At 42.7% G+C, this 12,485-nt stretch overlaps 1 protein-coding gene across 1 annotated transcript in view; it reads left to right on the top strand.

Annotated features, from left to right (window-relative positions):
• Nucleotides 1-12,485, top strand: part of MYO5B (myosin VB) — a 696,980-nt gene that overhangs the window by 561,993 nt on the left and 122,502 nt on the right. The window contains exons 25-27 of the mRNA XM_030192939.1: nt 2,270-2,389; nt 3,208-3,348; nt 11,735-11,800. Of these exons, the coding sequence (XP_030048799.1) occupies nt 2,270-2,389; nt 3,208-3,348; nt 11,735-11,800 (327 nt within the window). The remainder of the gene's footprint in view (nt 1-2,269; nt 2,390-3,207; nt 3,349-11,734; nt 11,801-12,485) is intronic.

Below are 12,485 nucleotides of genomic sequence, written 5' to 3'. Positions count from 1 at the left end.
GTCTTTGTACTAGAGTGGCTGGTTTCAGAGTGCACTGTGTATGCACAGACTGCTTGTGTTTATGTTTAATTGGGAATAATAATTACATAGTAACATAGTAGATGACGGCAGAAAAAGACCTGCACGGTCCATCCAGTCTGCCCAACAAGACAAACTCATATGTGTATACCTTACCTTGATTTGTACCTGCCTTATTCAGGGCACAGACCGTACAAGTCTGCCCAGCAGTACTTCCCGCCTCCCAACCACCAGTCCCGCCTCCCATCACCGGCTCTGGCACAGACCGTATAAGTCTGCCCAGCACTATCCTCGCCTCTCAACCACCAACCCCTCTTCCCCCCACCTGAGTAAATGTTAAAAAGAAAAAAATATAGAGATGCTTAAAATTTTGTCTAAACTTTTCAAGACATTCTTTTGCGTTTTTGATGTAAAACAAATATGTGTGGGGTCCCCGGGCATAGGGTTACCATGTGGCTCCAGAAAAAGGTGGACAGATTAAGCCAGTCCGGGTTTTTCTTCTATTGCTTTCAATGGAAGTAAAATCTGGACTGGCTCAATCTATCCTCTTTTTTTTTCTGGAGCCATATGGTAACCCTAAGCACTTTAGTGGTGCAGAATTCAAAGTGTAAAACTCAGTGTCCAGGTAGCAAAGGAGTATGTGGTCCAAGGCACTGTAATGGTACTGTTCTCCTCTGCTCCCAAAAATGAAGATACGCGCCTTTGTGGGGAGGGAGGGGTAAGAAGAGGAGTGTTGCAATTGCCCTAAGCAAAAACTCTGGCCCTCAGTCTCCTGTAGCAATTCTGCTAGGTTATGTGGACCTTCGACCGGGGCACTAAAGATAACCTGGTACATGATATGTATAACTGCAGGGGAATGGAGTGACTGGAAGGGTGGGGAGGAAGTGAGTGAAGGGGACGGAGTGACTGTGGGGTGTGTATGAGGGGGACTGGAGTGGGTGTGGAAGGATGAGGAGGAAGTGAATAAGGAGGATGGAGTGACTGTAGGGTGTGTATGAGGGGTACTGGAGTGGGTGTGGAAGGGTGGGGAGGAAGTGAGTGAGGGGGTTGGAGTGGCTGTGAGTTGTGTATGATGGGATTGGTTTAGGAGGGTCGGAATTGAGTGAAGGGATGAGATATGTGGAACGAATGAAGACCGGAGATGGAGAGCTGGGATAGAGTGAGAGAATCGCAAGGGGGTTTATGGTGAGCAAGTGATTGAAGGGCTGGGGGGGGGGAGTGTGGAATAAGTGGATCATTCCTCCATTTCCCCATCCAGGATCCCCTTTCTTCATCCAGTGTCCCCTCTTTATTATCCCTCCTTGATATCCCTCCCCTTACACCCCACCCCCCTTGCAACTTTTATCCCTCTGTCACTCTTACTTGAGCTCCATGCCATTCCTTCCTTTGAGATCCTGTCAACCAGATCCTCTCCCCTTCCATCCTGTATCCCCCTACTCCTTCCCCATCACTAATCACTGAGATCTCTTATCCCCCCCCAAAAAAGGGCCAGCTAAATTAACAGAGCTTGCACAAAATGTAAAAAACAAGCATACGTAATTTTATATGCATGCATATGTATGCAAATATATGCAAAGGTGTCATCTAATTGCCATGGAATTGGAACCTCTAACTAAAATTAAAAATCTGCTACAGTAAACCAGAGGCTTTGGTTGTAATACAATATATGCAGTGTTTGTATGTGTACGTGTAAAGATACACAAATGCACGGTAGGGAACTCCAGGACTGATTTTTAAAAAGGAGAAAAAGTGTGTTCATAAAAACATCCATATCAAACTCATTCTTTTGTTATTCACAGTGTACACCTGAAAAAAGGTTCTATATGATGTGTATTTGTACTGATAAACCTCTATCCTAATACCTCTTAATAGCTGTGACAGAGAGCGTTACCTAGTCTTTTCTGATATTTATGAGATTATGAACATCACTACAGGTTAAGTAACTTTCTCTATTGTACCTATTATTATTACATGTTTTTGCTTTTCTTTTAAATTAGGCCTAGGAGTCTTACCATGTTTTTTGACTTATCTATTACGCCTGGTAATATACATTTTCCATCATATCTGTCTAGCTATCTATCTATCTATCTACAAATGCCTACTTTTATGTAAAATTACCATTAGAAGAGTTAAAGAAATTAAGAAACTGTAGGAAAGAAACAGGAAAGATTCAGAACTGTAGAGTGAAAAGTACCAATGACATAGACTCCTTCTGTTATTCAACCCTTTTGTTCATGTGTGCTGTTCATAGCAAACCCCAGGACACAGAAGGAACCCATCCAACCAGAGCAGCCTGGAGTCTGACTCCAATTACCCTTCAATCTCCACATCCGAGATCGGGGACACTGAAGATACCTTGCAGCAAGTAGAGGTGTGTGACGTGTATATTCAAGGAGTGTGCAAGGCAGGAGAATCCATGTGACTGGTTCTCACGGTGGACAGGCTTCAGAACCTGTTCTGTAGTATTTTGATGTCAGAAGACCACTTACTGTAATAAGATGTCTTAATAAGTATGCATGAGATCTATGTCCTATCTGTCTGTCCTACCCTTATCCCTTATTTGTCCTGTCTGCCCTGATTTAGATTGTAATTTCTTTTGAGCAGGGACTGTCTTTTCTTCATGTTAAATTGTGAAGCGCCGCGTACAACTGGTAGCGCTATAGAAATGATTTGTAGTTGTAGTATTTGCATACAATGGAGGCAGTGCAATCAAATAGATCTCGTTCATATTCCGTGGGGAAATCCCGAAAACACGACTGGGTTGGGGCCCATGAGGACCAAGGTTACCCACTCCTGTTTTAGGGTTCTCTCCTTTCTGAAGAGAACTGATCACCATGGGTGTCTCCATTGTCTTACATTGTATTGTTTATCCAAAGCTTGCACATAGTTCCTCTGAGCATCTTAGATTCCCTAGATCTGACAAGGTGTCTGGTGGCTCCAGAGCTAATAATTCTCCCGAGGATTCCAGTACTCCATACTTCTATTTCGTCCTGGAACTGACACTTTCCAGTCTATATCTGGTTCAGTTTTAGTCCCGCATTAACAGCACCTCTCTCTTGTTTTCATCTTTTCAGTAAAAATATATTCTTCCAGGGCTGATTTGTTTCTAGGCCTCAGGGTGTGAAGTGGTCATTAGTTGAACATTTAAGAAGACCTCCCAACACCCATTTTGATGTCTTGTTGTTGCAGGAGGTCGGTTTGGAGAAGGCAGCCATGGACATGACCGTCTTCTTGAAGCTGCAGAAGAGAGTGCGGGAACTGGAACAAGAAAGGAGGAAACTTCAGACACAACTGGCCAAGAAGGAAGAACAAGAAACTAAAAACTCTCAGGTAAAACCTATGCACGTTGATTTAATACGTGTGCACCTTTTCACATCTATTTATTTATTGGGATTTATTAACTGCCTTCGTGAAGAGATTAACCCAAGGCAGTGTACAGCAGGTACAGTTCAACATTAAACACAATTTTATCAGTATAACAATAATAAAATAACCAAGTATAAACACAAATACAATAAGGGGGGGCTTTTACTTAGGCGTTCTGGCGTTTTAGCGCGTATTAAAAATAGGCGCATGCTAAAGACGCCCATAGGAATGCATTGGCGTCTTTAGCGCGCACCTATTTTTAACGCATGCTAAAAATTCCAGCGCGCCTTAGTAAAAGACTCCCTAAATGAGGTAAAGTTGAAAACAGCAAATTGAAACCTAATAATATACTGGTAGCATCTGTGGCTGAAGACACCATTTAAAAAAAGAAAAAAAAACCTGAGCTCCTAAATGTAGACACCTAAGGGGCTCTTTTTTTTTAATGCTGTTCTAAGAAATGGGCTTATTGCATCCATACGTGGGACTTTTCCTGCATGCTAAGCCCATTTTTAGCACAGCCATCAAAAAGGCCTTTTTTTTTTAAATTTCTTAAATATATGGTTGTGCACTAATGTTACCATTACCATGCAGCCATTTAAAAAAATTATTGCAGCCAGAAACTCTCTCAACTGTGTCCCAAAAGCCAGCGACAGGCTCGCACTGGGAAGCCTATGTATATAATGTACCAGTTGGTGATAGGCAAATGTCGTCATCGGCCCCCCCAGCACATCGCCTCGCGAACTCTAAGCACGGAAGTATGCTACCATCCTCCTGTAGAAAAGTTTCCAAAAGAATAATTTCAGTGCGCTCTAAGTCTCTAAAGATTTTATTTTCTCTTCCTGGCAAAAAATCTATATTACCAGTCACCGGTAGCATCATACTACTTTCTGGGTTCTGCCCCCAAAATCTCAATATATCCCACCACAAAAGTCACAGGGGTGTTAACAGAACACTATCTTTTATCGAGGCAGGGATAGATCTTCGCTTAGCGTGTAGTAAATAATTAGTATGCCAGGGGGCAAAATAGGCTTTCTCCAAGGCCATGAATACTGTAACTTTTAAACAGATGTCAGCGCCTGTCTCCTTCAAAACCTTGAGGCCCCCCCTCCCCTCCCCTCCCCCGTTAGCTCCCAGCACTATCTGAGGCCATTCAGTATAAGAAACTGCACGATCGTGGCAATCGTGCCGAATGTGTCACAATTGCAACCTACTCTGAGCCCCTGCTCTGAGGATTCCCTTGCCACTCTGGCCACTTTAATTTATGTTTTTGGCTCCAGAGCTCCCAAAAATCTTTATTTGTGCCTCTCCTGCTCTCCGGAATGCACCACAGCACCACCGCGCATGCGCATCCCATTCACATGCGTGGCTGGCCCAGTATCCTGGCCCTGAGGCTCCAGCAGAACTGAGGCTTTTCCTGCTTCTGCCCCACTGCAACAATGAGCCGCCTGTGGTTCAAAACTGGGCCCTTCAGCACTGGAGCACCTGCATCCTTGGTGGGACCGCCAATTACACGGTCCCCACCCGCGGGCACCCCAGAGGTGAAATCATTAAAATTTAACCCCTGGTTACAGTAATAAATTTTCAAATGGGCCAGTTTTAGGAGTCTAAACCTTTTGAATATTGGCCTTGCTGTACTTTGGACTGCAAGAGGGGTTTAATTCTGTGGGAGACCTTCTGCCAGTGATAACATTAAGTCTTGGTGTTTGAACTGGCTTGGTTAGTTTAATAAATGGTGCTCATAGCTCCCACTGAAAAGTCGCTGACTGCAGCACTATGCAACAAGCTCTCTTAACTGGCCAGAGGAAGCATTAGAGCTTAGAAAGCTGCATTTCCCTTTAGCCATATATGGGATCTGCTGTTATACATAGCCTCTAGGGTAGTGGAGGCAGTGCTTGCAAATCTGTCTCATGCATCTTCTTTGTGGGTATTCTGAAAACCTGATTCTGCCGCACTGGACCTGCTGTATGTGGGGAAAGAGCGGGGTACAAATGTAATAAATAAATAAATAAACCCCTTTTTTTTAGTGCATGCGTTCGGTTCATTTCAGTGTCTAAAAATTTGAAGTGTGTGCAAATAGTTTGCTCAAGAGTATACAATACTTATCAATTAACATTGTGAATTTTTAAGTTCGTGCGTGTATATATCCTAATTCTATATATGGTGATCAAAACTGCATGTACCTAATTTGTGTATGCAATATAATTGATAAACAAGCCAATAGCACCAATAATTGGCCGAATAATCAGTTATCGGCGCTAATTGGCACATGCATCCATCTTTAGGCACCGCGATCGAAGCATAAATTTTATGCATGGATCCAAAAGGGGGCGTGGCCATGAAAGGAACATTGGGCGGATCAGGGGACGATTCTGGAATTTGTGCATGGTGTTACAGAATAAGGGAAAGGGAAATGGGACTTGATATACCGCCTTTCTGTGGTATTTTGCAACTACATTCAAAGCGGTTTACATATATACAGGTATTTATTTTGTACCTGGGGCAATGGAGGGTTAAGTGACTTGCCCGCAGTCACAAGGAGCTGCAATGGGAATCGAACCCAGTTCCCCAGGATCAAAGTCCGCTGCACTAACCACTAGGCTACTCCTCTACTAATAAGGGAAATCCACCCCTAATTTAGGTGTGAGAATTTATACCAGATTTCAGTTGGTGTCAATTTTGGGCACAGAGCCCAGCACCAAACACTATTCTATAAATGACTAATTTTAATCTGTGCTGATTTTTCGGCACCATATACAGAATTTAGTCCATAGTACATTCCAAAAAATAGAATAGGGCAAACAAAAATGAAAAATGCCTGAAAGTCAGTAAAAATGTGTTTTAGGTGAACACAGACCAGGTAGCTGTTAATGCTGACAATCAGTGCTAGACAACTAAGTGAAGTCAATCTTGCCTAATAAAATAGTAAACATGGCGCTGTAGTGCGTAATTTTGTGCAGAGAGCTGACGGCTTCCACCTTATGCCCCTACCTCACCTCATGAGGAACAGAAGTCATTCACATGATCCCTATCTCTTCTTGACTGAAAAATATTTGTGGAGCGGTTCCCTCACCTTCAACAATTCCTCCTGCCTCTGATGGGCCTCTATTACTCCTCCTAGATCTCCACCTGCACTGGTTAGGAAGCTTAACCCCCCCACCCCCCACCCCATCCAGAGCTGCCAAGGGGGAAGATCCACTCGGTCGGAGATTTAGGGTCTGCCCCCAGCCCACCCCAGCTCCGCCCCGCCCATTGCTCCACCCACATCTCTACCTATTTCTCTGCCCCCAGCACAGCTGATTAACGACCAGCAGCTACAAGAGTGGTCTCCCCGTCCAGCGACAGCAGGAAAGCCTTCATAAAACGTCATCTCCTGCTGGCGTGGGATCAGCGGTAGCAGGAGATGGTGCTTTATGAAGGCGCTTCCTGCTGTTGCTGGATGGGAGGCCACTCAGCGGGAGATCTGATTTCTCGGCTGGAAATGACCTGCGAAAGCGAGAGACTTGGTAGGTCTGCGCCATCCCCAGTGACATCAGCCAAGCCAATAGAAGGACTTGTTCTCTCGTGCCAACTTGGAAAAGAGAGAGAGAGAATCCTGCAGGGCTTCTTCCTGATGTGCCATCTTTGGTGAGAGGGGAAATTAGGGGTGAGGTAGTCAGGCCACCTTTACCTCTTCTTCCTACCGTCAACATTTGGCCCAATGCAGGAAGGGGTACAGCTGGCCAGCCAACAAGAGTATCTAGCACTGAATATAAGCACCAGCCACCTAACTTTATCCCCAGACCACCCAGAATTTGGCCAGCCAAAGTTATTAACCTAGATCGAAGTCTTTGAAAATTCTTGTCTGCAGAGAAGTAGATAATCAAGTCCTCATAGTCAGCTGTCAGCCAGATCCTCTTGAAAACTGACCTCTATATTATAGTGCTGCTGCTGGAAAAAGGGAAAAAAAAAAACCTGATTCATCTAAGACTTTTTTTTGTACAGGACTGCTGGTTCTCTGCTGCCACCTAGTGTTTCTACTTATACTCAGTGGCATAAGTTGTTCTGGATCCCTCTTCATCCACTTGGATATCCTATATAATAATTCTCACCTCCAACATTCTATGCTTGGGACCGTGGCTCCCTGGCTGCAAGTGGTCCGCGAGGCAGACACGCACTGACGTCAACACAGCTGATTTACTCCTCCTACTGCCTCGGAATCAGCTGTCACCCCCCCCCCCCGCGCTATGGCCCCCTCGAAACCCACCCCCTCCCGCGAACCTGTCGATTCCCCCCCCCCCGGAACGCCGAAAACCGTACCCCCCCTCCCGCCGCTGTTGTGCACTACCTTCGGGTGGGTTCCTCAATCATCTTCTTAGAAAGTTTAACTCCATGCGTCTGACGTCAGACGCACGGAGTTAAACTTTCTAAGAAGATGATTGAGGAACCTACGGGAAGGGAAGGTAGCGCAACAACGGCGGTGGCGGTGGGAACGACAGGTTCGCGGAATGGGGGGTTCGAGGGGGCCGTAGCACGGGGGGGGGGGGAATTGCCTGCCTAAGACCCGTTTCCTTGCCTACAGAAACGGGCCTTTTTTACTAGTATGGAAATAAAGGTCAACAAGTTGTAGTTGATACTTTTTTTTTTACTAATTAATATAATATATCTGTTACAAGCTTTTGAGAGTTATTCTTTTTTTTTTAACCAGGACAGCAAAGAAACAATTCAGTTATGCTGGGTTTAAATGGTACAGATGCCTCTACATCAATTTATATTATTTGTTTATTTATTCCACACTTGCTGTAACTGGCAGGCAGGGCAAAGCGGTTTACACTTCTAAAAATCATAAACAATAAAACAGAAAAGAAGAAAAAGAACTATAATGTGTGATAGGAAAGAACACATGCCATTTATAATAAAATGAACAAGAATACGTGACACATACTTCCAGGAAAAATGGTGTTCACTAATTTTTAAGTCAGGGCACTCCCTTCTGCTTCCAGCGCCACCTCCAAAATGGCAGTGCCCTGCACAGTTTCTCCTTTATATGGTAGGGGAAGCCCCATCCAGCGCATCCCAGGATGCACTGGGTAGGGTTCTTCCATTTTGGTGGAGGCACTGGAAGGAGGAGGGGGTGCTACTCTCTCCTCCATCATCTAAAGGTATGGGGGGGGAGGTTGTGGCCACTAGACCACCTCTCTTCTGTCAGGGGTGGGGGGAGGTCAGTTCTTCTGCAGGAGGGGGTTGCGGTCATCGTCGGGCAGGTCAGGTCGAGACCCCCATGGCCTCTGTTCAGGGAAGGGTTTTCAGGATATCCACAATGAATATTTATAAGAGAGATTTGCATTTAGTGGAGGCAGTGCATTCAAATCTGTCTCATGAATATTCATTGTGCATATCCTGAAAACCTGATCTGCTGGGGTGCCTGCATGACAAGGTTTAGGTGGCACTGTCATATATGTATAAGTAACACCTATTTGAAAATCACTATTTCTAATCTAATATAATCTAGTCTTGACTTTTGTAACCTAGGAGTGGCCTAGTGGTTAAGGTGGTGGACTTTGGTCCTGGGGAACTGAGGAACTGAGTTTGATTCCCACTTCAGGCACAGGCAGCTCCTTGTGACTCTGGGCAAGTCACTTAACCCTCCATTGCCCCATGTAAGCCGCATTGAGCCTGCCATGAGTGGGAAAGCGTGGGGTACAAATGTAACAAAAAAAAAAAAAAAAGTCCAAAGTGGCGTACAGTACAAACCTTATCCTAGATTAGTACAAAAATACCTATATCAACAGAGGTTTTAAATGTTTTTGAAAAGAGAAGTAAGAGGGTTGCTGTCTTATATCCGATGGTTTTTGACTCACTGACTTAAGCACAAAGGGACTTTTTTATTCTAACACATGTGCAAAGGAGCACGTTTCGCTACTGCACATTCAGTTGATACAACTTTTACGACCCCTGAAACATGCACATATCGTAAATTTGCCACAAATGCACTTCACGGGTCACATCAACTGTAGGAAGTGCAGAACTCTGCACTACATGTTTTACTAATGCAACCAAAACAGGAACTAAATCGGACGGCATCTAAAATATATAAAAGGGTAAAAAGATACGTCGGGGTTACACCATTTTGTAAATACCTCTTGACTCCTAGCCCCTTGTCTCTCTATTGTACAGTGTGACACCTTTCTACTAATACTAACAGTGTCCACCACTGAAGTAAATAGAACTTGTTATAATTACAAGATAGAGAGGAGACAGACTCAGATTGTATGAGAAGAAGCAATTTTATTATTACAATTTCCATCACTTACCAAAATAAGAGTACAATGGTTATTTCAAATCAGGCAATACAGCAGAAAGTTGGTGCATCAATCAAAATACAGGCCTCAGGCTTGTTCTCATAGAGTAGTAATCTGGTCACAAGAACGTGAATACTCAGGCTTACATCTCTGATTCTTATTGATTTGGTTACAACTTATATAGTTTAAGCTTTCCATTGAAGTCTATTGAGTACTCGTCATTTTACATCACTAACTCCGCCTTTTGCTAGTTCCTTAAATGATATTTTCTTCTACTTCTTTCAACCATCTGTTATTCTATTTATTAGTATTGAATTTCCACATAATCAGCAGACATATTTAGAAATTACAACTTACTTCATTTATCATTTACAAGAATTAGACCTACTTCTAATTACTGAGGGTGATTCTGACTTTGACCTACACAACCACAGGTTTTGTTTACCTATTTTCTACATCCTTATTCTCCTTTATTCTCTTAACATGCTCTAGTCCATTACTCACTTTCTTAGTAAAACATATTTTTTTTTCTCTGAAACTGTCTATACTTCCTTGTTCTTTCTTATCACAAGGTCATTTCACATAGCAACTGGTATTAACACTTCCTCAGTAACTTAACAATGCTGTTCCAGTATATTTCTAAGTTGCCATTCAATTATTAACCTTTCTGAGGCCTGGTTACACACCTAGTCAGACTATTGATCAGCCTTTAACATGGCCTCCAGTCATGTCCAGCATACACTGTCAGGTCCATATTAACAGTAACAAGGCCTGTGTTGGGTCATCTTTGGACTATCGTTATCCAAGTTATGTTATTAAAGATACCTTGAAGGCTCTTGGTGCTTTCTTTTGCTTTTTGGAAGTGACTCTCATGAAAATATGAGTGAATTGTCCTAAGCTGTTTAAGTCTGAAATAAACTTTTTAAATAGTTTGCTTGTAATTCAGACAGAGAAGAGTCTAAAATTATACCAAATACTTTGATTTCTCAACTGTTAGATTGTCATTCTGGTTTAAAGGGAATTAGTGCTAGCAAAGATTCTTGTTGTTCGCTAAACCAGAGTGTTTTAGTAAATGGGAAAATGCCCAGTCTTTGAGTTTAGTTATACAAGTAACTATTTTAGAAATGGAATAGTCTAGATCTGATGAAACAGGAACTAAAAATGTCATCTGCTTAAGAAAACAGTATTTCATCTGCTGCCAGACAGTCAAGGGAGCACATAAGAACATTGAATAAAATTGGCAATAGAGGTGACTCTTGAGGAACTTTGCGTATAGGTTGCCAGGCGTGAGAAAGAGCTCCTTTCAATTTGACAGAATATTTTCTATTGACCAAAAATGTCCTAAACCAATTTAAAACATGGCCTGAAATTCCTGTTTCTTCTAACTTAGCAAGTAAACGTATGTGATCCACCACGTTGAAAGCAGCTACAGATCAAACTGTAATAATACAATCTGAGTACCTATAGCAAAGCATGTTTTCACCTTAGAAATTAGCGTCAATAGTAAGGATTCAGTACTATGTAATGGCCAAAAGCCATAATGGGACGAATAAAAAAAATATCAATTTTTTTCCCAGATAATCATTTCATTGCTGAGCAACTATAGTCTCACTAATTTTAGTGAATACTTACATAGAGCTGCCGATGTACACGTGCAAATATACTGCCTACAAGTGAAAATGGTGCATTTCTCTCCTTAATACAGAATGACAAATATATATATATTTATGTAATATATTGCGTATATGTAACAGAGCTAGGGGTTTGACCGCTTTCTTCTACAAAAGAACACAATAGCTGGTGCTCTGACATGCTTCCAGCTTATCTCTACAACCAGGCACTTACACAATGAAAACGAAGCTACCCTAGAGCACTGTCTTCCCCCTCTCCACATGCACACGTTGGATTTGGATTTAATTAGTCATCTTTCCAAACCCATGCTCACAGCAAATTATAATTCACGTGCATTAGGCTGGTCTCTGCCTCGGAGTGCATATAGTCTGCATCCTGATACCTGTTAGTCCAAAATGTTATTGAGCCCTCAACTACCAATTTGTGTTTTATCCATTCAGGTGATTGAAACAAACAAACAAACTGCTGCTGACCGGGATACAGATCTAGCCTACAACAATCTAAAGGTAAGGAGATTCTTCTTCGTGCTCAGAATATGTGGAGCTCATCCTGTAACAGGCTAAACTGAGCCAGCATATTAATAAAGGGGTTAAAATGAAGACAACGTTGTCATATGAACTGTTCCTGTCTACTTCCTGCTGTTGTGGTCCCACAGTCAGTTCAATGACATCATTTCCTCCTCCTTGAGACCACCTCAGTCAAATAAGGCTTGGGGCTCCAAAACATTAAGATCATGAAAGACAGGTCACAAGCTTAAACTCTTTCCACTTCTGTGGTCACACCCTTAGGAAAGTCTGAAACAGAAGGCAGCAAGACCAAAGCAAGTGAATTATCTGATGTGTCCAGCATAAATTGCGAGAGAGTCCACAGGGAGGTTTGTTTTATTTAGTTCCTTATAACCTGCACTATCTCCTAGGTAGGGGTTCAACAAAAAAATAAACAACAAAAATGGAACAAGGAAAGTAAATCAAAACACAAAACAAGCATTCCAGCGTGTGCCACAGATTTATTGTTTGTTAAAGGCCTGAAGGTTTGTTTGAGCTAAGCAATTCTCCCACATACCCTGTGACTTGACAACAACTTTACAGCAGTTAGTCAATGGTCCGGTTTATTTGCTCGTTGCTCTGGTTTTGATTCTCTGATTCATTGGTTTGTTTTCAGTTTGACCAACATCAAGATTGCATCAAACGT

The sequence above is a fragment of the Microcaecilia unicolor genome, chromosome 2 (assembly GCF_901765095.1).
Source record: "Microcaecilia unicolor chromosome 2, aMicUni1.1, whole genome shotgun sequence".
Classification (NCBI taxonomy): Eukaryota; Metazoa; Chordata; class Amphibia; order Gymnophiona; family Siphonopidae; genus Microcaecilia; species Microcaecilia unicolor.
Note: the sequence above shows the minus strand (reverse complement) of the source record. Positions and strands in the feature narration are given on the sequence as shown.